The 26,781-nt window shown below is 47.1% G+C and overlaps 1 protein-coding gene across 1 annotated transcript in view; it reads left to right on the top strand.

The window, feature by feature from the left end:
• Positions 1-1,583: 1,583 nt before the first annotated feature.
• The window catches only part of DNASE1L3 (deoxyribonuclease 1L3), a 141,371-nt gene continuing 116,173 nt past the window's right edge, over positions 1,584-26,781 (top strand). The window contains exon 1 of the mRNA XM_078661491.1: positions 1,584-2,142. Within this exon, the coding sequence (XP_078517617.1) occupies positions 1,705-2,142 (438 nt within the window). The 5' untranslated portion in view covers positions 1,584-1,704. The remainder of the gene's footprint in view (positions 2,143-26,781) is intronic.

Genomic DNA, 26,781 nt, shown 5'->3' with positions numbered 1-26,781 from the left:
CTGCACTGTGTGAGAATTTAGTAGATCTGGCTCTAACTCTACAGCTCTGATGACATTCAAGCATGGGCCTCAATTCACCAAAATGCCAGCGGAAGTGACTTCACTTAACTTCCCTTTGATGCAATGACATCACAGGAAGTAACATCATATGGTTTGACACTGAATCCTCCCAAGAAGTGGTCACAGGGCCTTAATCCTAATGATATCACAATAACTGATATTGCTGAAGTTAAAGGACTCTTAAATGCACAATTATATAATAACACAATTTACAACCATAGCTAAATATCTATTTTATATACCATGTACATTTTGAATAGTATACTGACATGATAGGAACATTACACATTTCATTTTTTTATTACACATAAAGGGTGTCAGTTGGAAGAGGAAAATAGAGTGACTCTAAAACACAAAATAACACTGGCAAGCCACTCCTCAAACTCCTGATTCAATAGTTTTGCTAGTATATACCTTCGTCCAAGAATGTATTGCAATGTTACAGACAAAGCACCAAAATATTCAAAACACATTATTGTTTTTTTCCACCTGTATTTCTTTATGTAGACCAATGTGAACAATGTTGTTGACATAAATTGTTGATTAGAATTGTTAATGCATATTTGTTAGCGTCACTAGTAAGGCATTGAGATTTACAATAGCACATGGGAGAAGTTTTTATTTAAACACATAGGGGCATATTCACAAGAGGATTGCACCACCGGAGTGTCACTTTTTTGATATGCTGCGGTGTCGCCGCGCCCTGCTCCATATTTACAAGGCTGCTCTAAGCCACTTTGCATTGGCTTAACGCGGCCTTGTAAATATGGTCCTCCTCTACTCAGTTTTCTGGGAGAAAGGGGCATGCAATGGGTGTTGCTGTGGGTGTTCCCATGCTAGATCCATTGCTTTTTGACACTGTTCCGGATTTACAAGGATCTGTACATCTGAGGCAGTGCCACTAACGTACGCCTCCCAAGGGGGGGCGTCAGATTGGCACAACCAGGAGGAATACTTTTATTGCTCCTCGTTTTTGCTCTTTCTATGTGTGCTACATACTGAAGCACGTTTAGAAGGAGCTACACGGCATTGATGAATATTTTTGTGCAGCAATGTGTCCCTTCATGCGCAACAACAGTGACCCTGCACTGGTGCTAGGCTGATTTTTTTGTGCCAGCGCAAAGATGAGTACAGGAATGCACTGTATTGTTGTAAATACCTGACATTTCTGTAATTAGAAAATGACACAGCGTGGGGCAGCAAAATTGATTGCACCATTTTCTTGTAAATATGTCCCATAATATTCAATATGGTCACAATAAATAAAATATGCTACATTTTGTTTTAGAAATTACATTTAATAAATTTTTTTATTATTGTATTCAGCAAAGAATACAGTGCACTGCTGTATACTTATTTGTTTTAAATTGAATGCTTCATTTCACAGATGGAGCTGCAGAAATAGAACAGTGCACGTCACGACAGCACCGTTTACCTTCGGTTCTGTGCTTGGGCACATTGCAACCAATTCAAGTTTGCGCAGCTCTGGATGCACAAATCAGGTGCAAATTCCGCACCTATGTAATTTTCACCTGTCATTTGCACACGCCCTGCAATCAGCGGATATGACAATGGAGCAGTGAAAATGGTGGACATAATGGGGGAGGTGTTGTGATCCCTGTCTGGTAGTAGTAACATTTAAGGATGCATATGTCTAGTTGTAGATATATTTGGAGACCACAGAAGATTTGTAGTGGGTTTCCGTTCAGAATGCGAATTTCGTGCCCATCCCTAACTTCCGGGGAAAGAATGGTTCTTTCCTATCAGTTTTCACCATGTGGAAGTGAAAGGGGCGAGGGGAAGTCCATTGTTTCGTTCTGTTTACTCCGAGACAGCGTGTGTATATATAGCACTGCATTAAGAAGCATAAACTCTGTTTTTTTGCAGCTGTCGCGCGCTGCCATCCTCCTACTGCTAGCAGCTTCTCGCTTAGTTTCCACAACTTTTAAAATGTTTTATTCCGCGTTTTTGCTGTTTTATTTCTTTAACAACATCCTGGCTCTGAAAATCTGCTCCTTCAACGTGAGGTCTTTCGGGGAAGCAAAGATTGCCAAGCCCGAGGTTCTTGATGTCATTGTCAAGGTAAGTTGTCTTCAGTTCTTTAGACTGGGCGCTTCTCGGCCTTTTTTAGTTGTGTGGGTTATACGGTTGCTTGTCACAGGAACTTTTAAGGCATGTGCTGCTGTTGGCTGGAAATATAACAACATTTGTTGACATATCTAAAGAAAATAACTGGAAATAACACCATAGCATACACAAAGCAACATGACATCAGACTTAAAACCTAACGGGGCATGTCACAACAAAACTTTGAACACAACAAAATCACAAATACATAGCAACACAAAAACAGCAGAACACATCACTACCACAGCCAAATGCAGAACAACAAACATGCACAGTCTTGTCACACATTACCACATCCAGAATTCTGCTCTCTTAATACAGCTATAAAAGGTAAACACAAAGAATACCCCCTGAGCACTTCTCAATAATTAATGTTAAGAGTACACAAATCGATGTAACGTAGAACCAAAGGTACAACTACTAAAGTAATCCAAATAATTCTTTCTGTCCTTTTTTTCCTCCAAAGTTCGTTATCCAATCGATATTTATATCAACTTCCAGATGGGGACTACTACCCTTGGGTTACGGGGTGTCTTAGAGCCGAGGAACACGTACTCGTGTCTCCAAGCAACATTGATATACCATTCTTATGATATTCAGATAGACTATCTCCAGTGGGACTACTATGGATTATGATTACTTGACAACGAAGAATAATGATGACTAGGAACTAGGAGATATTGATACCCACTGAATTGGGATACTATTTGGGATTTGATTTACTGAGGACTTATTAAAGAGAAAAGAGGAATATCAGGATTTGAAGCACATCATAAGGAACTCAGATTCTCTTTTATTGACTTGTGATCATACGTGCTAGTATGATACATGGATTAAATATAGAGCCCTGATGAAGTCATTGATGCATGTAAATAATGCTTGACAAAACACGTGTTGGCTGCAAAGAAAATTTCAATTGGGAAATTACCAATAAATATCATTTGGATAAACCATCAGAATTGGACATTTGAGCCCTGGTGTTTATACTATTGGAAGTTGATATAACTATCGATTGGATAACAAACTTTGGAGGAAAAAAAGGACAGAAAGAATTATTTGGATTACTTTAGTAGTTGTACCTTGAGTTCTACGTTACATCGAATTTGTGTACTCTTAACATTAATTATTGAGAAGTGCTCAGGGGGAATTCTTTGTGATTACTGTTGTACCCAGAGTTTCCTTTGGGTCTTGTGGGATAGATTGGTAACCTATCCTTACCCCTTGGAAGCACCTATTTGCAACCGTATCATCTATAGGATTATTTTGCCTGTACTAGCTGTTGTGCGCCTGAATTTATACCTGGTTACCTCCTTCACAATATCAGCTATAAAAGGTGTTTGGAGCAAGCATTGCCTTAACTTACCACCAAGAACCTAATATTGTACCAGTCAAAAACGTTTTGTTCTCTGGCCAGCATTTCTTTGCAGCAAAAAATATTACCTACCAACATGTACCGCTGTTATGACGGATTGTCGGATTCCAACTATATTTACTGACTAGCAGCCCGCCCCAGCATTGCCTGGGGCAGAAGGGGGCTGGGGGCAGCATTTTTGGATTTTGTGCAGTCCCGGCCGGGCCCCCGCCCGCCCCGAAATTGCGTAGACCGCCTCCCGCCTCCCGCACCCCGCCCGCCTGCCTCCCGCCCTCCTGCCTCCCGCCCTCCTGCCTCCCGCCTCCCGCCTCCCGCCTCCCGCCCGCCTGCCTCCCGCCTCCCGCCCGCCTGCCTCCCGCCTCTGCCTTACCTGAGCCGCGCTCCGGACTTCACCGCCACTCCCGGGCCCCCGCCCGCACCGACATTGCCCAGACCGCCTCCCGCCTCGCCTTACCTGATGCGCCGCTCCTCCCCGAGCTCCGGACTTCAGCGCCACTCCTCGCCGCTCGTCACCGCTCCTCCCCTGTCATCATCACGCACGTCGAGGTCGCGGTCAGCACTACGTCGCGGCCGGCGCTAGTTTTAGGGGACTACTTTGTTTATAAATTTTAATTTTTTAATTTACGTTTTATTTTTATTTTATGTCGCCTATGTCCATCTACACACCCTGAGGATTCCAACAATGTATTGGGTGTGTGGATTGGCGCTGTGGTTCCCGAGTTTACCTTGCCAAAAGGTTTCTGTTCTCTCTTTATAATAGTAGTATAGATAATAGTTTCAGGCCATATTGCATGAACTGCTCAGGAGGCATGCATTTAACATCAAATGCTTTTTAGCACCACGTTGGCTCATGCAAGTGTGTTCAGGCGCCTCGTTTTGCAGCGATCTAGGCTGATTCGTGGCAGTAAAAATCAATCTATATATTTTGTCAATGTGCATCAAACACAGACCGTGAGTTCTGATATTGCCAGGCTGCACTGACGGGCATAAAAACGAATAGAGTAAAATATGTTATGACGATATGTACTATGGTGCTGAATAGCTCATAGGTTCAAATTAGCCCCACTGAAGTAATGTATGTACTTCAACCTATTGTAAGTGGTGGTATTATTTGGTGGTTGCCTCTCAATGAAGTGGTGAGCCCCAAAAAGCACATATGTGGGTATTTCAAAATGCGTGCAGGCTCGTTTTCAACCAGGAGAGTTGCAGCTGCAAACAGCAGGAGTATGTTTTCATGGTGGAATAGGAAGGGGTATGACTTTTTTCCACAATGGAAATGAAGGAAAATAAAAATAGTCCTTTCCTTATTTCTGTCCTTTCTACTCCAGAGGAATTGTTGGTGGAAGACAGTCCTATGAAGTGCATGCAGTGGACTATGAGTCCTAGAAAAGTACAGTTTGCACACATTCCTATTCTGGTTCTGATTGGAATTCTGTGAGTCCATGAAACTGCATACATCTCTGCAAATATTTATCTCTTTTATGTAGCGCTTTGAACACACTTCCTTAGTTTCTAAGCACTACAAATCTACAGATGTCACTACCCAAATAATGATAATCAATTTACCTACCTTGGAAGGATGGGAAGCTAAGGCATACTTTCCGGGATCTGCAAAGCACTGTATGTTTCAGCAACAAGTGCTCAACTCACTGAGCCACCCTGTCTGCAGATCATATGTGTACGTCTACCATAAATAAATGTGGGCATTTTTCTGTGAACATGGCCTATAACTGTAATGTGATCATAGGAATGTTTGGTCATACCTCTGTATCTTAGGTTAATCCGTCTCCATTTTAATGATGTCATAGTGAAATAGTTTTGGGATGACCCAAGCCTGAGGAGGTAGAGGCTGCAGCGTCCTGCTTGAACCTGTCACATTGACATAGTGCTGTACGGGGTTCCTACAGTGCGTGCCAATGCATTTAGTCCCAGTGGTCACACTTGTTGCAAACCTCCCTTTTTGTGAAATATTTAAAGCAGCTGGTCCGAGTGTGAATAATTGGGACACATGCTGCCTATTATATGCATAAGACCCTAAGAGCCATGGATAATATGTTCAAGTCACTGTAGCTCTATCTGGCCTTTTCAGTTCTAAATATGCAGCCATTTTTTATTCCATTACACATTCCCCATATATGACATGATAATGAATTTGTCAATACCAAACTTAGATGTGTCCAACGTATGTCCATGAGGGGCAGATTCATGCCACGTTTTCAAGACTGGACCTGACCATGCAATGTCCATAAGTTGGACACCCATGACTAAAGCCATAGGAAATGGTAGGCAATATAATATCAGTGTGCCTTTGTTGCATCTGGGTAGCATATCAAGGGGTTCATGGAACCTAATGACAGGAAGAAAAATGGGCTCTTCTACTCCTCAGTTTTTCTGGTTTTCACTGTGGCAGGCTAGTTTAAATATTTAATCAGGGTTCAAAATGCAACCAGACCCATTGGCTTTGCCTCATCTCGCGTGAAGAAGAACTTACCTGCAATGTAGTGCTTCTGACCTTCCCAACCAAATTCATTTCTTACAACTTGCTTGCCTTTCGAGTCGAAAAAGTAATACCTGAATAGTTTTTTGGCAGCGGGGAAATATACCTTACTATGCTATATGCCTTCCTCTTCAGTAACAGACTCAGAGAAGCTTTTTAAATAATGTTTGTGTCGAGCTGTTTGAGAATGATAAAGAGAGTAGCTAGTTGGTACAGCATTCTTACTTAATATTTTGTAATGTGCAAGAATTTTTCAACTGTATATATTTTTTTGTTCGTTCAAGAAAGTAAACCGACAGCATAAGGGAGTTGGGGCAAGATGCCGCTCGCGCTAGGAGTCTGAACTGTTGCCTGCTTCCTTTGCACCAGGAGTGTTTGGGCGCACATACCTCGGGGATTCCTCTTGTCTGGACCGGCCGCAGCGGAGGTGAGAGGCGGAGGCGAGCGGGACTGCGAGGACCAGCAGTCCATCTGGCAGCGCCAGCTGGTTCCTCTTCCCGCCGCGCCTCGCGCCCCCTCCCAGTGCCACGCCCCCCTGCCTGAAGGTGTACTTTACTCCTCGCGGCCCCCGCTCCGCGGGTGCCGCTCGCGCTAGGAGTCTGAACTGTTGCCTGCTTCCTTTGCACCAGGAGTGTTTGGGCGCACATACCTCGGGGATTCCTCTTGTCTGGACCGGCCGCAGCGGAGGTGAGAGGCGGAGGCGAGCGGGACTGCGAGGACCAGCAGTCCATCTGGCAGCGCCAGCTGGTTCCTCTTCCCGCCGCGCCTCGCGCCCCCTCCCAGTGCCACGCCCCCCTGCCTGAAGGTGTACTTTACTCCTCGCGGCCCCCGCTCCGCGGGTGCCGCTCGCGCTAGGAGTCTGAACTGTTGCCTGCTTCCTTTGCACCAGGAGTGTTTGGGCGCACATACCTCGGGGATTCCTCTTGTCTGGACCGGCCGCAGCGGAGGTGAGAGGCGGAGGCGAGCGGGACTGCGAGGACCAGCAGTCCATCTGGCAGCGCCAGCTGGTTCCTCTTCCCGCCGCGCCTCGCGCCCCCTCCCAGTGCCACGCCCCCCTGCCTGAAGGTGTACTTTACTCCTCGCGGCCCCCGCTCCGCGGGTGCCGCTCGCGCTAGGAGTCTGAACTGTTGCCTGCTTCCTTTGCACCAGGAGTGTTTGGGCGCACATACCTCGGGGATTCCTCTTGTCTGGACCGGCCGCAGCGGAGGTGAGAGGCGGAGGCGAGCGGGACTGCGAGGACCAGCAGTCCATCTGGCAGCGCCAGCTGGTTCCTCTTCCCGCCGCGCCTCGCGCCCCCTCCCAGTGCCACGCCCCCCTGCCTGAAGGTGTACTTTACTCCTCGCGGCCCCCGCTCCGCGGGTGCCGCTCGCGCTAGGAGTCTGAACTGTTGCCTGCTTCCTTTGCACCAGGAGTGTTTGGGCGCACATACCTCGGGGATTCCTCTTGTCTGGACCGGCCGCAGCGGAGGTGAGAGGCGGAGGCGAGCGGGACTGCGAGGACCAGCAGTCCATCTGGCAGCGCCAGCTGGTTCCTCTTCCCGCCGCGCCTCGCGCCCCCTCCCAGTGCCACGCCCCCCTGCCTGAAGGTGTACTTTACTCCTCGCGGCCCCCGCTCCGCGGGTGCCGCTCGCGCTAGGAGTCTGAACTGTTGCCTGCTTCCTTTGCACCAGGAGTGTTTGGGCGCACATACCTCGGGGATTCCTCTTGTCTGGACCGGCCGCAGCGGAGGTGAGAGGCGGAGGCGAGCGGGACTGCGAGGACCAGCAGTCCATCTGGCAGCGCCAGCTGGTTCCTCTTCCCGCCGCGCCTCGCGCCCCCTCCCAGTGCCACGCCCCCCTGCCTGAAGGTGTACTTTACTCCTCGCGGCCCCCGCTCCGCGGGTGCCGCTCGCGCTAGGAGTCTGAACTGTTGCCTGCTTCCTTTGCACCAGGAGTGTTTGGGCGCACATACCTCGGGGATTCCTCTTGTCTGGACCGGCCGCAGCGGAGGTGAGAGGCGGAGGCGAGCGGGACTGCGAGGACCAGCAGTCCATCTGGCAGCGCCAGCTGGTTCCTCTTCCCGCCGCGCCTCGCGCCCCCTCCCAGTGCCACGCCCCCCTGCCTGAAGGTGTACTTTACTCCTCGCGGCCCCCGCTCCGCGGGTGCCGCTCGCGCTAGGAGTCTGAACTGTTGCCTGCTTCCTTTGCACCAGGAGTGTTTGGGCGCACATACCTCGGGGATTCCTCTTGTCTGGACCGGCCGCAGCGGAGGTGAGAGGCGGAGGCGAGCGGGACTGCGAGGACCAGCAGTCCATCTGGCAGCGCCAGCTGGTTCCTCTTCCCGCCGCGCCTCGCGCCCCCTCCCAGTGCCACGCCCCCCTGTTATAATTAGGAGAATCGCCTCACACGCGCAGCGGGACGCGCGCGGGGCGGTCACCGGGGCGAAGACCGGGCAAAGAGCGGGCCGTTCTAGGCCGTTAGAGGCCGGAAGAGACCGGACCGGGCCACCCCTCTAACGTCCCCACTAAGTTGTCCCACACCCATCCCACCATGGCATCCAGAGCATTAAGGAGTAAGTCGGTGCAACATGGCGCAAGCACCCTGGAAAAATTTTTCCCCAAGGCAAGCTCTCAAATCAGCAAGTGTCACTCATCCACGGACTCACACCATGAGATGGAACCTGAAAGTGTGTTCCTGGAACTTGGAGAATCTGCTTCTAATGATGTGAGTACACCTATTACCACGGACGCTACCCACATGTCTCTGCTGGATAGTATCGATCAGACTATTGAGTCGGTGCTCCGGCAGTTAAGAACTCCGGTTACACAGAGGGATCGGGATTCCCCAGGGTCATCGGGGGTTGCCGACCACTCTGCTGTCTTGGACAACATGGGCCTAAACACGCTGGAAGCAGGCCAACCGGCCTTGCCAATAGTCCTTGCATATAGTGGTGTGTCTCAGCCCATAAAAAGGAAAAGGCCTGTTGAAATAGAGAGTGCAAAAAGGGCAAGATTTGTTGCATCTGCATCAACCCTCGGAGATAGTACTGATATTTCGGTCTCCCCCGAGCTCACTTCATCTGGGTCTGGGTTGGATCTTGGGGCCTCGCCAACTCCTGTGTTATCACCAGTGGCGGCAGGCCCATTTATCTTTGGTGGGTCATCCTCAAATATTTCAGATGCAGTAATTAATTCCCTCGCAGCTATTATTAAGAACTTGCTAACCCCCATCACAGCTAGATTAGAGGCTATAGAGAATCTACTCCAGTCCCGGGAAAATGTCCTTTCTAGGAGTAGCCTTGGCGTAGCTTCAAACGTTCCTGTAACTACCAGGGAATCAATAGGGAATAGCTTACCTCCTTCCACATTACCTCAGGCTTGTAGTAGGGTATTGCCTAGTGCAAATGGTGCGTCTATCCCCCAGACGCACACTTTGCTACCACTAATACCAGGTCCCCCTGTCCCGGCTCCCAGGAGATCTAAGCTACCCCCTGTGCCGCGGCCTGTGCCGCAGACAGGGGTAACAATGGGTCCTAAAAATGCCCCAAGTGATGGTTGTGTTCCTCCCCCAGACAGACGCAGGGTGGTCAATCTGCCACCAGAAGCCGTTCCATACACGGCAATCATGGTGGGAGTTCCTGAGCTAGCGGGTGGTGGTAGGGAGTCACAAGACTCCCTACGCAATAAGGTTGTAAGCTGGCTCAATATCAACAGACCGCTGCCCCCAAACTTGAAGGGTGAGGTTCTGATGGTAAGGAGGATCCCGTGGATCGGCCCTACCAAAAAGAACAGGCCAGGGGACTGCATTGTCCTAAGCTTTAGGAGCCCACATGTTGCAAATTACATCTGCAACTGGCTTGTAAGGCCTGACAAGTCTGCAATAGAACTTGTACCCCTTTCTTACTTTTATCCTAGTGGTAGCAACTCGGTGGGAGGGAGTGAGAAGGGATGGACTAGGGTGGGCTTTGCAGTAGATGGCTCCCGTTACAGATCAAGGCCCCCCCTATCAATTGTGCAAGCAAACTTCACACATCACAATAGGTTTTCCTGTCTGGACCAGGTCGATTGACCACAAACTAGGCCAATCTTGTCTGGCCCTGAGAATAGGGGGGATGTGGTGCAAAGCCCTGTGGGTTTGGGGGTGACCCCTTTGTTGGAACTAACCCGGCCCCAGGCTGCTAATGAGCGCGGGCCTGATACAACTGACAATCTGTGCCAGCTGAGTCCCCCTATGGATACCGGGCCAGTCCATAATCCGCAAACAGGGACGGCAGAGCAGGCTCCCCGTGCTGCCGCCGCTGTTAGCGGAACTGGCGCCTTAGATGTCGGTTTTCCCATGGCTACCACGCATTCTCATGCTGGAGTCCAGGGCAGCCTGCCACCTGATCCAGGATTGAGAATTCTCTCCTGGAACGTGGCGGGAATTGCGAACAAGGAGGGCTCTCCTGATTGGGACTCCCTGGTAGGTGGATGTGATATCCTTCTCCTTCAGGAGACCTGGGCGAGGGCCGCTCATGTTAAGAGAGGGTTTGAAGTATTTGAAATCCCTGCCAAATGGGCTGGGAGGGGGAGGCCATCTGGTGGTTTGGCAATCTGGATTGCGAGTCACACTGGGTGTCAGGCGGAGCAAGTATGTACGGGTTCGCAGGACATCCAGTGTGTGAGGCTCACTTGGCCTGGTAAAACTCCGTGGGCCATTGTCAACGTCTACTCGCGTCCGGTTGCCCCGTTGAGTGAATCACCCACCTTAAATGATTTGGCTTCCTTCCTGGGCCAACTTCCGGGTGATTACAAGGTGGTACTTGGAGGAGACTTCAATTGCCACTTCGAGCCCCTGGAAGGCCTACTTGATGGTGCTCTTACGGCTGAGGACGACCATTGGGGGGTTCCACCCTCTTCTTCTCCTCACCCTAAAGCCTGGTCCCCTCTAGCCTTGCAACTCCTGTCCCTTACCTTGAATAGCGCGCTGAGGGCGTGTAATGGTCGTACTCCTTCCGACACCCCCTCGGTGTGCACTTTCAACAGGAGGGGCCATGAGTCGAGGCTGGACTATATTATGGTGGACATTTCACTTTGGCCTAAAGTGTTGGACTTTAGGGTTATTAAGAGGTCAGACAGCGACCACAACGCCCTTTGCTTAAATATTGTGTGCCCTTCGCCCCTGACGGACCCATCCCCAGCTGGTCAAGGGGCTGACATGGGGGACTTGCTTCTGACCACAAACAGGCGCCGAGTCAAGTGGGGAAAGCTTGTGAGGTCGGAAGAGTCCATCAAGAAACTATATGAGCTGGCGCTCCCAAGCCTTATGGAGGTGGAGGCCCTCCTGAACGAACCAAGAACTGCTGATTATTATGAGAAACTGGGAAATGTCCACCAGGTTTTAGTGAGGGACTTGGCCGAGATATTTCATCCGGAGGTCCCAATTCGAAAGAAAAGGACCCCTCTCCCCACCTGGTACACCCCAGACTGCAGGGCAGCAAAATCTGACCTTATTGCAGCCATAAAGGAGGGGTCAGACAAGGCCAAAGTGCGTGACCTAAGGAACCACCATAAATCAGTGCTGGCGGCTGCAAGGGCCGAGTGGGACTGGAAGTACTGGCATGACCTCTACGATGCCCTTAAATCCAGGGACCCCCGGCAATTCTGGGCCCTTGTAAACAATGGGTCAGGGGAACTCTTCAAAGCAATTGAGCCTAATATAGCCCCTGCAGTATGGGAGTCCCACTTTGGGGCTCTCTACCTAGACACCAGTTCCTGTTCGGCCGCGGAGCTGTATCTGCCTTTGGGTACCAAGGAGCTCGGAATGGAACTATCCCTGGGGGAAGTGGAGCTTGCCATAGAACGTCTAGCAGTGGGGAAGGCGCCAGGCCTGGACAGGTTACCCGGGGATCTTTTTAGGCACCATCCGGACATCTGGGGCCCATACCTTCTTGTTTTATTCAATGCCATCCTTGGAGGTATGGCGATCCCTGGGTCGTGGTTGGGGGCAGAGATTGTGCCCATCCACAAGAAGGGCTCCACTCTGCTCCCTTCCAATTACAGGCCTATAAGCCTCATAGATGTGCCCCAAAAGATCTTTGCGCGCCTCATTTTGGATCATCTCCTAGATTGGGTCGAGGCCAATGACATCTTGAGCCCTTTACAGGCTGGCTTCAGAAAGAACACGTCGACCATGGACCAAATCTTTCGCCTCCTTCTTCTGTACTGGAAGACGGTAACGTTAGAGGGAGGTCGACTGTACATGGTCTTCGTGGACCTGAGGTCAGCCTTTGACCTCGTCCCGAGGGGGAAGTTATGGGAGGTTTTGCAGAAGCTGGGAGTTCCCCCCCATCTCCTTAGTATCATCATCAGACTGCATGAGAACAACTTTGCGGTAGTGAGGTGTGGGAGGAATGGCAGGCCCTCGGGTAAATTCCCGGTCCGCCGAGGTGTCAGACAGGGCTGTGTTTTGGCTCCGACACTTTTCTGTCTGTACATCAACAGCGTCATTGAACACCTTGACGCTGTCGGGGACAACGATGCCCCGGTTTTGGCAGGAAGGAGGGTTCCGGCAATTATGTTTGCCGATGATACCCTCCTTCTTTCCAAATCTCCTATGGGGATCCAGAGGATAGTGGATGGTTTTGGCCACTTCTGTAGACAGCATGGGTTGGAGGTGAACACGGAAAAAACTAAGTTCATGATCTTCAACCCACCGGCCAGGACCAGACCCAATCCAGAACTGGGGGGAACCAGCCTGGAAAGGGTTTCTACCTTTACATACCTGGGGGTCTCACTCCAAGAAAATCTGACCTGGGATTCCCAGGTGGCAAGATCTAGGCTGAAACTCTCTCAGATATCGGGCGCACTCCTGAGGGTATCCAACAAGTCCACCTTTAAGCCCGTTAGCCCGGCTTTGGAAATGTACAGGACCCAGGCGAAGGCAGCTGCCTTGTATGGCAGTGAGCTGTGGGGCCACAAAGCTGGGAAGGCCATGGCAGGGGTGGAAAATTGTTTTCTTAGACGCCTTCTTGCTCTCCCGCAAGGCACACCACTCCTCCCCCTCAGACTTGACCTGGGCCTCCCGTCAATCGTAGAGGATTTACGGTCGAAGCCGGTGAAGTACTGGCATCGGTTATGGTCAACTGAGGAGCTGCACCACTACAGGCAGGACCTCATACATGTCCTGAGGCTGGATGTTAACGGTAAGATCCCTTGGCTGGCGCTCATCAAATCGGAGTGTTCCAGCCTGAACTTGCCAGACCTTTGGGATGACCCTGCTCAGGGCTGTAGAAGGATCCCGCGTAAAACCCTGGCACAGCTCTATAAGAATAAAACCCTTGCTGATATGGACAGCGCACATGATAGTGGCACCCTGACGGATCGTTTTATTGCATCCAAAAATTCTTATCTTTTTGAACTTTTTATGGATTTTATTCATCCCCTTCTGGCGAGGAAACTCTTCCTGCAATGGAGGTTTGGTACGCTCCCTACTAAAGTCTTCACCCATAAGTGGTCGCTAGGGGGCGACAAGCTTTGCCCATGCTGTAAAGTTAGGGAAGAAGATGACTTGCACATAATGTTCTGTTGCCAAGCTTACTGGAGCCCGAGGAGGCGCTGGCTAGCCCCTCTATGTCGGAACTTGGGCTTCAACAACTACCTACAAGCCTACAGGGTGCTGAAAACTAATACCCAGGGCCACATTGTGTTTGCGGTCTCCAAATTCTTAATGGCAGCGTGGATAATAAGGAAGAAAATGTCTGGCTAAATCTCCTCTACCACGCTTCCCAAAAAAAAAAAAAACTGCAGGTTCAGTTGGGTTTTTATTGTACATATTGTCTTTTATCTGTATTGTATTTTATTGCTTCTTTTATGGCCCATGTGGCCGAAATAAAGAATTTTTGGATTGGATTGGTATAGTTTAGCGGACGGGTACTCCGTGACAAAGGAGACTGATTTCTATTCCACCTTCTTCCACGCGCATTACACCCTGCACCTGTAAGAAGGCGGAAAGGATATCCGCAACATTTGTGACGAAGTAACGCCCTACAAACCCTAAATGAGGCCCTGAATGCACTGTGCAAAGGTATTAGGATATGAAATCCCTTCAAGCGAAGTCTATCGAGGCAACTAACCTTTTAAAGGGGCCATGATGCAAACAAAGCACGCGCCACTTATACCACATGTAGGCATTGTCTCTCTTATCGTATATGCGCTTTACTGACACCACATGAAGGGTTTGTGAACTAGACTTAATGTTCTAATGGAGGGGCATTGAGCAGATAATCTGAGGCACAAGAGGCAGGGAAAGTGGTCAGCATGAAACATAGACACACAAAAGACTTGCGAACACATGTAGCAGACGTTTATGTAGAGTCCAAGGTCTGACACTATCCATAGTTTGTCGACCAGGATTTGAAATGTGGCCATGGGTCAGATCCCTGCTGTTGATGCATTAGCCTACTGAGCCATTCGAAAAGAAAAATTGAAATGGTGCCTTAAGACACTTGTTTTGGATGAGTGCGGAGTGTTCATGCCAAACTCAATCCAATTTGGTTGGTCCTTGTCTTCATCCTATCTTTAATAATTCATAGGATTCTGTAATCCCTGGTTAAACAGCAGCCACTAATGTTATTATAATCGCTAAGGAGCTAATCAAGAACACAGCCAAAGTGTGGTAAAGTTGTAGGCCACTCCAGTCTTCACCCCTCCATTATACGCTATCTGACTGTACGCCACTCCACTATATGCCAGTCCACTAAACCATATTCCACTGATTGCCAATCTACTCCACGCCACTCCACCCATATGCCACTTCACTCTATGGTATTTCATTGTACGCCACTCCAATCTATAGCACTCCACTTGATGCCACTCCACTCCACTCCACTCAACACAATCCCACTGTAGGCCACACAACTCCACTGTATGCTATTCCACTCCTACAGTATCTCACTGTATACCACTCCACTTTACGGCACTCCACTTGACACTACTCCGCTGTACGCTATTCCACTGTATGCAACGCTATTCTACACCACCCCACTCTATGCTATTCTACTGTATGCAATGCTATTCTATGCCACTCCTCTCTGCGCTATTCCATTGTATTCCATTACACTCTACACCACTCCACTCTATGCTTTACTTCTCCGTGGGACTCCACTCTACTCTATGACACACTACTCCACTCTATGCCACTCCACTCTATGCCATTGTACTGTATGCCAGTCCACTGTACTCAACACCACGTCATTGTATGCCACTACATTCTGTGGTATTCCACTGTACACACCTAGACTCTATGCCACATCACTATACGGTATTCCACTCTACTATACGGCAAGCTACCTGAGTCTATGCCACTCCAGACTACACCACTCAACTGTACACAACTTCACTATACAAAACTCCCCTCTGCACTATTGCACTTTATACCTCTATGCCACTTCACTCTATATCAATCTACACTACCCCCTCCACTGTAAGCTCTTCCAATGAATGCCACTTCAAACCACTCCACTCTATGCCACACCACTCTATGCCACTACAGTGTATGCCACTCTACTATACAACACTCCACTCTAGTCAACTCCTCTCTGTGCTATTGCTCTATGCTACTCTACTCTATGCCACTCCACTTTACTCTATTCCTCTCCACTGCGTGCCACTCAACTCCAGGGTATTCCAGTGTGCGACACTCCACTTTACGCCACTCCAATGTATGGTATTCCACTCTACTCTCCATTCTACTGCACAACAAGCCACTTGCCTCTACACCACTCCACTGTATGCCTCTCTACTCACAACATGCCGTCCAACTCTAAGCCACTCCACTTAATTCTACAACATGCCACTCCAATTTATGATACTTTACTTGAGTCTATGCTTAACTACTCCACTATACTACACTCTATAACACTCATCTCTATAACATGCCATTCTACTCAATGACAATTTACTCCCCTCTACACTACACCATTCCACTCTGCTCTACTCTACTCTGCTCTACTCATCTATTAAGACATTTTACACCACTCTACGCCACTGGTGACACTCCATTCTACAAAACCGTACTCCATTCTATGACATGCCACTCCACTGTATGACATGCCACTCCACTCTATGACACACTACTCCACTCTACGGCACACCACTCCACTCTATGACACACTATTCCACTCTATAATATTTCATTCTACATCACTCCACTGTACGCGACTTCACTCTGCGTTATGCCGCTGTCTGCTACTCCACTGTGTGCCACTCCACTTTATGCCACTCCACTGTGCCCCACTCCACCTTACACACTCCACTGTATGGTATCTCACTCTATGTCACTCCACTGTATGCCAAACCGCTCCACTTTACGCCAATCCACTCAATGCCCCTCTACTTTATGCTACTCCACTCTATGCCACTCCACTGCACACCACTCCACTCTACTCTATTCCACTCTAGGCCACTCTACTCTACTCCACTCAACTCCACAGAGCTCCACTCTTTATGCCACTCCACTGGTCCCCACTCCACTCTACACCACTCCAGTCCATGCTGGTCGATTCCATGACACTCAACTCTACGCCACTTTACACTACTCCACTTTACGCTATTCAACTCTATGCCACTCGACTCTACGCCACTCCACTGTACGACACTACACTCTACAACTCTCGTCCACGGTACTCTATGACCCTCCACTAAATGACACTTTACTCAATGACACTCCACTCTATAATTTCAAACACCTTTTTTATTAAAAAATGAAAACCAATGAAATTCAGTAAAAAACAATTGTTAAAACTTTGTTATAGTTATGAAAACGTTATTTTTATACAAACCAAACTTAAACTACACAAAGGTTAAAAATTCTAAAGTTATAGTTATACCTTAAATTCATAATTTATCCGCAACCTTCAAATTACTATAACTCGAACACCTCCTTACACACTATGGGCAACTCAGTAGCCTCACTACATTAACTTGGACCCATCAGTCTACCCAGCACAGTGTTTTATAAATGATTTCATTACCCAAGTAATGATTCTTCTTAGGAATGCGATAATTTATCATACTATAAGTGATGTAATTTGAAAGGGTGTAAGCAATGCATGGAGAAGGCTTGAGTAATAGAATGAGATGTGGATAGCAAGTTGCCAACACTGTAAAAGGAGTTGTGCTAGTTATAGTAATTTGAAGATGGTGAGTAAATTATACATTTAATATAGAACTATAACTTTAGATTATCTAATGTTTGTGTCGTTTAGGTTTGGTTTGTATAAAAAGAATAAATAAAGTTTATAACTAATCTGTTACAATAGTTTTTTTCAAATATGTATATATATATATTTATACATACATACATACATATATATATATATATATCTGACCAAAGGGATAGTCAATCATATTTACTTCAATTATTTTGTTGCACTATAATCGCGCAATTCATCAGATTGTTTTAATTACATTTCACGCGCCTAAAAATTATGATTGAAGAGACTTTGAAAGCATGTGAGCCACGAGTGAAGACCTCAGGCAATTCGGGTGGGTTCATAGACGCATTATGCAGGTTATAGGTGCATATCATTGCATCAGACACTATGTATTTAGACCACCATGACTACATGTTGATGTTATTTTTATATTTATTTTTTTGACCATCCTTTTTGCACATTACACATATAATTTTCATTTATTTGTATTTATATATGAGGGCTCGTGTTTTCTGTGAGTATGTCTTTTTACATTTCCAAAAATGAAAGCAGTATGTTTTCTGTGTCTATACATTCATGTAGACTATATATGGTTTTAACAAAATGGCGCTTACCAGACTGACGATGGCTGCTGTGACAGCCGAAAACGTGTTCTCTCTGTGCTATTGGGTCGGAGGAGGCTCAATGAAATAAATGCCTTTTAACCCAGCACTCTTCGCGTACGTGCCCTTTTCTGTGAGGAGTAGGGTTGGATTATATATATATATATATATATATACACACACACATGTGTTACACAGTGGCGGTCGTCTCAGTGTAAATATTTTTAGGCCCTAATTACCAAAGGAAGAACGTTTTCTTTGTTGGTACTATTTGACGAGCCTTCCAAAAACATGCTGAATAAAAAGTTCACCCTCCTCGGCTCCTTCCTGCAAAGGTTTGGGATGATACGTCAATCGGTGGCCGAGAATAAATGGGGGGGGTCACAAAACGCAATTTCCCCATGCAATTTTTCATACGAAAATTGAACAGCGATACTACGAAAATGTCTGAAATTAATTTCGGCAGAAAGCTAGATTTTGGTTTTATGATTTGGTGTAAATCCGTTCAATATTTTCTGAGTAACTGAGGTTCAAAAAGTTTGTATATCTGGACCATTGGATTTGGAGGAGGCTTACGAGAGTTCCGCGATCACATCGTTCCCGTGGAAGCGAAAGGTTCCTGTTAACTCCTGCAGGAGCTGGAGCTCTGATTGGCTGGCTGCAACATGAAGAGAAATGTTGCGCCTGCCATTTCAAGAGATGGTCACTATAGACCACTGCTAACCCTCCCCCTTTTTTCAACGTCTGTCCAGGCAAAATATATCATAGCCTGGGGGGGGGGGAAGGGGGGAAACCGCTGCAACGATCTCTGGACCTGAGGTCTGGTCAGCCAAGTTTCTGTGACAAAAACCATATCAGTTTGATGGGCCAGAATGAGTTCATGAAATTCAAAATGATGCCTGTCAAGGGATCTGATATTCAACAATGTGCATTTAAAATCTGAGCAAGATTATGGCAAAAGGATATTTTGCTTGATAAGCTTAATTTTCACACAATTTATGCAGATTTTCATCACACACAAAAAAGTGCCCACTCCTAGAAAGGAATGAGACTGTACAACATCGCCATCTAAGTGCAGCAACTCTTCTAATGGGCGAGCAAACCCGACTGCCCTTTGACCAGCAAGTTTGGATGCTGATGAATGAAACACCTGCATTATTTTGAATGCGGCTGGAAATACAACCTGGTATCTTCTTAGGGTTGCCTTTGCCAATAGACAAGTAGGGCAGGGACTCCTGTCAGTCACTCTCATGACTGCTAATGTAAGCCCAAAAGCACCATCAAGTGTTGAATGAAAGTACCCCTTTATATCAATCAACCTGAATAGGCACAGGATAGGATTCTGGAGTGTACGAGTGAATATCGACAACAGCAATATTGTGGTAACAGTATATCGAGGACAGAATGTTGAGGGAAAGGTAAATACATATAAGGAAGTATAGATTTACTATTTCTAACACCACCTCTATGTACCTTTATCTGTTCCGCATAGGTGTATATGTGGATTTCTGTGTTCTAAGTACTTGATATCGCACACGATTCATCCCGTAGGGATATCACAGCACTGTGCTGTAACTGACTAGACAAGAGAATCTCCAGAACAACCATGTTTTCAGCAATACAAAACAAGCATTTACAATGCAACGGTCTCGCCTTTGCAAAAGTTAGAGCTATTGGCATTGTAAATGACAAAACTTTCATTTATGTGTTTGGTTTGAAAACAGTTAAATAAATGGCATTGTCATTTACAATGCCAATAGCTTCATATCTCGCAAATGCCACACACAAACACACAGACCCACACCCACACACACACAGAGCCCCCCACACACACAGAGCCACACACACACACACACACAGAGCCACACACACATACACAGAGCCACACACACACAGAGCCACACACACAGTCATATGGCAGCAGCGCTTCGTTAAAGATGATGTTCTGCTTTCTGACAGTCTGGGGTACTCACTACAAGGCGTCAGACAATCTTGAATCAACCCTCCTTACCCACACACAAACACACCTCACTACCCGCCCCATCAACACTCATTACAGAATTTAAAAAAAAACGCTATTAACGAAAAGGGTGGAATGGTCCTCATTCAGAATCTGGGTGATGTATTAGGTCTAATAAAAAAATACCGCAAGCAGAGACTGGAACGACCATGGGCTGTGAATGATGGTTACGGTTTATCAGTTACTTCCTGTGCCTTTAATACACTCACGATACCAAAATGACAACCATGAACAATCGGTAGACAATTAGGGAAAGAACTTTAAAGTGTAAGGTAGTTCGCCCTCCGGGTCATACCACGTTTGCACAACACGCTTTCTCCTGTGAACAAAAGGCCAAACAATAAAAAAATAAAGTTACACGTCATAGCATAACCTTGCAACAGTCTGTTTTCACACCTGCAACTAATATGTACCAAAAGAGCAAATAGCCCTTGATGGCAGTCACAGCAAGAATCAACCAGGAGGTGCCACTGTTGCGAGATCCAATGCTAGAGAAAGAATGAGTTTGTGGCTACCACTAGCGCCACCACCCAGAAGCTAAGGCGTCTCTGAGACTTACCTGCATCGTACTCCGGCACAACTGCTTGGTACTACAGCCCGACCCACATGCCTCCGCTTGCGGGGACAGAGACACGGGTGAGTTAAGGAGGAGGGCAGAAGGGAGCACGTTCGAGGCTCTCATCAGAGGCTCCTTACCCTGCTCATCGTCGCTGCCAGAACCAGAGCTGCCCTCCTCCCATGAGTTGCCATTGCCAGGGGCAGCACTGCTATTGTTGCTGTGGCCCCCACTGGGTGTCGCCAAAGTTTTATTATTGGCCGCGTTGTGACGGACACGACCCTTGGAGCCCAAGAGCTCGGCACCCTCCTCGAGCATGGTAACGCTTGGTGGTGCTCCCTTCTCATACACGGAGCTGCACGGCCACCGCTTAGCAACTTTCCCCTCTCATCGTACCCAGCCCTGGCCAGTCCACTGGGGCGCCGTTGCATTTGCGAACAGGTGGGGGAGGGGAGGGGGATTGAGGGGGGGAGGAGGACACAAGGAGGAGTGAGGGGTTTCAGACAAACCCGCCTCTGCCTCTGAATACTCCGCCTTGATAAGCTCCCACTGGATGCCACAACATTTTGGAAACCATACTAATAGACCCAAATGCGTATATGATTATATCCTAATCATTCGTGCTCCCAACACACACTAAACGCTAGCAGATGCCCCTGGGCACACGCCGAGCTCATTAACCTATAGTCGCGAGATGTTAGCGAGGTAGTTGATCTGGCCGGAATTTCACAGCAAATGCCTATGCCAGACTAGGCAGAGTAGAGCCTACTAACAGCCGGTGTCTTGTTGGAGTCGAAAAAATGTTATAGTACCAGGAAATGTTTCTATTTGCATTTGCCTGACCCTTACATGGCGACTGCTTACGACAGGGCCTAAGGCAGTTCCCGTGTTCTATCTGAACAGAGTCTGCGCCGAGCCTGGATAATAATAATAATAAAGAATACAACGCGCAATGCCTGAGACCTTGTAAAGTCTCAGTGACGTTTTAAGCCCCATCCTTTTCCGACTGGGGGACGTGTTTTTGACTGAGGACGTCACTGAGAGAAAGAAACGAAAAAACACGCCCCTCAATCCGAAAAAGACGGGGCTTAGATCGTCACTGGGACCTCTTCTCCAATGGCTGCCCAGAGTTTAGGAGGCCAGCCAATGGAGAAGAGGGGCGGGGTTAACCTCGCTACTAAGAGACATAAAATCTCTCCAGTGAGACTGCGCATGTGCGCAGCCTACGCTAGCCGAGACCTAAAAATAAATGAAATTGGAACAGGAATGGATATGCAGAGGGAGGATAGTCCAATGAAATGATGCTAGATAGGACAAAGCACGGCCCCCAAATTGAACTGTAGGTATGCGGGGGATCTGTAACAAAGCTTTATTACAAGATTTTAGCTGTCTAGTGGGCCTATAAATCTTCAATTTTTGTTGCAAGTACTCAGGCCATGCCTGATACAAGGCCTTGTGGGTTAGGCAGCACAAATTAAAAATAGCACGTTTCCTTATTGGCAACCAGTGCAGAGTTTTAAGAGTAGGAGCTGAGGGCAACCATGTTAACATATCACATATTAATCTAGCAGCAATATTTTGCACCACCTGCAGTTTGGCCACCAACTAAGTATTAGCGCCCGCCAACAAAGCATTGCCATAATCCTGCCGATAAATCCAATAGGACCAATTGGATTGGGCTTCCTGTGTGAAGTGCCATCCAGACACCGTCCATGACAGCTACCAGTGCTGCCGCTATATTGTGTAATGCACAGAAGCCTGACTGTGAAGGATGTAAGATCGTATTGTCCTCTAAAAAATCTGTTAATTGTTTATTAACATAGCTTTCGAGGATTTTACCAAGCAGGGGCAATAATGACACTGGTCTATAGTTTGCTAGTTCCTCTAGGTTAGCGAAGGGCTTTTTAAAAAGGTGTTTGATTTGCCCACACTTCCAATACGCTGGTAGTGGGGCAGAGGTTAGTGACTAGTCGAACAGCACCTTTACTGAAGGTGCCAAGCACTGTGCTAACCTGGAAGTGATTCTAGGAGGGCAGGGGTCTAACGGGGGAACCTGATTTCGCTAATGACAACCATTTGTGAACTTTTTCCTTAGATTAGAGGTCAAAGGCCTCCAAAGAAGCTATAGCAGATAGATGGGGTTATTTCCAAACCAGTATCATATCTGAATGCTGAAGGCATACTGGAGCAGGGCTGGCTTTAGGGCCGTGCGATTGGTGCGGCCGCACTGGGCTCCAACATGTGGAGGGGGCGCTGACCTCAATGGGGGTGCTGTTTTGAGTAATAACTTATCATTGGAGTGATGAGGGGTACTTTTGCCTGGTGGTTTGAGCAAATCCGAGGAGGCGGTCATGGGGAGGGGGGGCGCCAAAAATGATTGTCGCACCAGGCGCTACCGGTGCTAAAGCCGGCCTCAGTAGAAAGTTTTTATAAATCGTGTTTATTTTATTTTAAAAATAGCTGGCAATCGAATCTCAAATATTCTGCGACTCAGGGATAGAAGTAGAGCTGTCATAAAGCTTCTAGGTGAAGAAAATCTAGACTTACTAACCAGTCAATTGTTTATTTTTGATATCCTGTTGATAGTGTGGTTTCCGTATCCTGGGCGCACATCAGGGTTTTGTAGAGTTTCTTCCCAGGATGCATCATCAGGCTTAACGTGAAGCTGGGCTCTCCTGTTCTCTTTCAGCAGCTTCCTCCTTCCTGTAAGATAACCCCAGTAGGAGCCCAACCCCGCTTTTTGCTTCCCAGCCGACTTTGAAAAGATAAAGAGACCTGCTCAGTCAGCATGACATCTGCTATGAATGGAAACAATACTAAGATATATTAGCACATTGTGTACCTTTTATTTTTTACAGAGAACTCTCTATCACTTCCAAAACATTCTTCAGCTCAACTTCCGGTCTTGTCTGATCTCTGCAGCAATGTTTTAAGTTGAATATTTAGTTAAGGTCATAGGGAACCTAAAGGCGGCTTCAGGGTAACAATGCCTAGTTATGTAGGGGCATATTATCAAGGGAGTTTATCTCCGCTTTTTTGGCTTTAAAAGCCAAGAAAGCGGAGATAAAATTATCTCCCTATTACCTAGCTGTCGCTAACACCAGTTAGCGACAGCTAGTAGTAGATAGCGACCATCTTGGGCCCCACTTTGCATGCCAGTGATATTTATCACTAATGACATACAAAGTGGGCGTGCCAAGATGTTAGCGACTGGAAACAGTCGCTAACATCGCTATCTCCTATTACCAACTTTTGGAGATATTCGCGCTAAGCGCGAATATCTCCAAAAGCTAACACCTGCCCTGAGCAGTTCTTAGCCATGTTATCCAATGGGAGGTGGATAACATGGCTAAGAGCATTAGCTCGGTAATGCATGAATATTGCTGACTTTTCAGCGATATTCATGCATTGCGGTCGTTTTTTATCGCATTTGCGATAAGCCTTGGTAATACCAAGGTTTATCTGCGATAAAAATCGCCGCAGCTCAGCGGTAAATTTTTGTCTCTAACCAAGCAATAGCGATAATTATCGCTATCGCTTGGTAATATGCCCCGTAGTTCGTAGATAATAACCTGAGCTTCTAAGATACCCACCAGGTACACCTACATTTTGACTGTTAATATCTAGATATAAAATATAATGTGGAATCATATTTATTAAAAAATACATTAAGTTTCTATTTCCAATAACTGGAAAGGCATTGAGAACCAATCCAGAGGGAGGTAAAAAAATGCAACTTTTGACTGGGGCATGACAAGCACCTGCAACACTGAGGTACAGGGAGGCCATATCCAACACTGTGGTACAGGGAGGCCATTTCCTACAAGGGAGATGCCTTAAGCAGTCTCTCCCCAGGGTACAATATGCTGCTGGAGTAGAGAATAACCCCTTTGCCACTAAACCTAAGGGTACCAGACATTGTTAGTAGGTAAGAAATCTAGTACGATTAATCTTGCAGGTAGCAGACACTGGTGGCAGGTCAGAGGCTCCATCGTTAAAATCAGTGGCTCAGTACACTGGTGGTAGGCAGAACTTGCTGCCATTAAATCTCATGGCACCAAACTTGGTCAGCGGGTCAATGAAAACTGCCATCAAAATTGAAGGCACCAAAAATGACCAACAGGGCAGCATGCCACTGTCATTTAAACTGATGGCACCAGAAAAGGGCACATGGCCAGAACCAAGGTGTGATTAATAGTGAGGAGTCTAGACACAGATAGAAGGATTCAGAACTCTATTGTCATTACATCTAAAGTCACTTGCCACAGAACACAGGCCCTTTGTCATTAAAATTGAGTGCATCAGACGCTATTGGTACGTCGGATTCTGTTATTAGGACCAGTGCTTAATTTGAGCCAGTGGTTTTCGGTGCTCAGCGCCGTCACTTGATTGTCAGCACTGGCTCTAATGACAGTCCACCAAATGGTGGCACTGTCTGAGATTAGCACAACAGCTGCGTTTAAGTCAAATGGCATTGAAAATTAATAATACCAGCCTCTCACAACATCATTATAGCTTTGTGTGGCCTGAAATAGTCTGAATTGTCACACTTGTAGGAGTGTGATAGTTAGCTGTTATGTTGGTACTGTCATTGGCAGCATTGGCTGGGGCTTTGCGTGGTGCAGGCTGCAGTGGCCTTCCGAGAAGGGCCAAGACACAACAACACAGTTGTTAAAAGTGGGGTCGGTACTCTGAAAGCAGATCAGGACCTCACTGTCAATAAAGGTGACAGAAACAGATGCGGTCAGTACCACAGTGACACTAAAAGTGAGAGCCCCAAATGTTGTTGGGAGACCTGAACTGCAGGGAGGGCTTTTGGAGGTGGCACTGGTAGAGCAGAGCAGGGAGTTTCAGGGCATCTTCAGGTATTTTGCATGGATTATCATTAACAGTCATATTCAGTAACAGAACGATGTAACATTACTTGCTCCATTATATCTTCATACGATTTAGTCCTCCCCATGTAATTCAATAACATTGGGGCAGATTTATCAAGACTTTGTGCAGGTACAAAGTTAAAAACAGTGACACAAACCAACGAAGTCTTGATAACAGATTTGCGTTCTAGCCATAAAGTAGCCCTTAAAGTAATGCAAATAGCTCTTTGCACTGCTTTGCGCTACTTTGCTTCAAGGGAGAGTTTCCTGGGTGGTACATGGGCAAACCCATGCTACCAACCATCCTTTTTGATGCAAAGCATTATCTTCTAAAAATGTTGACAGGTGCTTTGTGCCAAATAACATAATGCCTTCTTGAGGCATACACTAAGTAGGAGAAATCTTTTCATTTCTCCTAAATGTTCACCCTTTGCATGTGTGCTGCACTGTAGGGCACACATTCAGTGTGTGAAAAGTTTTAAAGTTTGTCTAAGCATAGTGTTTTGTTCTGGAAGGTACCCTTGCACTTAATTGCAAAGATCACAATGCCTTCTGGAGGGAATAAACCTGAAGAGTCATCATTTATGGTAATAAATACCCTAATCATGATAACAATAGATGACTTTGATTAGCCACTTCTGTCCGCCACTCCGTTTGGATGGCGGCCGGCCATCCTCCACACACGCCCACCGGCCGTCCGAAGCATGGAAAAGGTTAGAAGTGATGATACCGACTTGCTGCACATCTTTAGGTAATTTTATCGCATTGAATTGATTGTCTAGCTTTTGTTGCATTGTCTTTCTGAGTTTGTTCGATAGTGTAAAAATACCCCATTTCAACTTCAAGGCCTATATTCCAACATAGTGCTTTGCAATTACAAAGCCAGAGGAGCTGACTTTGTGAATGTGAAGGCTAAATTCATAGTAAATAAATGTACATTGCAATTTGCCATTGTGAATCGTAATGCACACATTGATCCATCCTTGCAACCCAGAAGGCCATGCACTTATGCCTGTAATTGCATCAAAGTAGTAAAGGCTTGCCATCCGGTGAGGGCAGATCTCAACTATTCGCAAAATGTAAGCTGTCAATTTCTGGCAGTATGCATGCAGCATGTGCAGGCTGCGCTGCTGGCATCAGTGCTGGCTATGGGCCAGGGAGTGCTGCCTGATCCCTTTAATGTCCCTTTCACATTGGGCAATTTTTTTGATATTTTGACCACTGTCTCTAATAACGATGTGGGAATGGCGCAGCCGAGGTCTGTTGTCCATTACAGGCCTTAACTACTGTGCACAGGGAGGCACATAGCTGATTCTCACAACACTAATATGACTGTGGTGGGTGGCATGTGACTAATCACGCACAGCCACATTGCACAGCGATGTTCAGTAAATCCTTTGCTGGGCAGTCGCCTCCTCCAGCTTCTACACACTTCGCATGCTCACCATCCATAAAAGATGCCTGTTCAAGTTCCTCATGCAAGCCTATAAGGTAGGACCT

The sequence above is a fragment of the Lissotriton helveticus genome, chromosome 9 (assembly GCF_964261635.1).
Source record: "Lissotriton helveticus chromosome 9, aLisHel1.1, whole genome shotgun sequence".
Lineage (NCBI taxonomy): Eukaryota > Metazoa > Chordata > Amphibia > Caudata > Salamandridae > Lissotriton > Lissotriton helveticus.
This window is presented reverse-complemented; position numbering and strand designations above follow the sequence as displayed.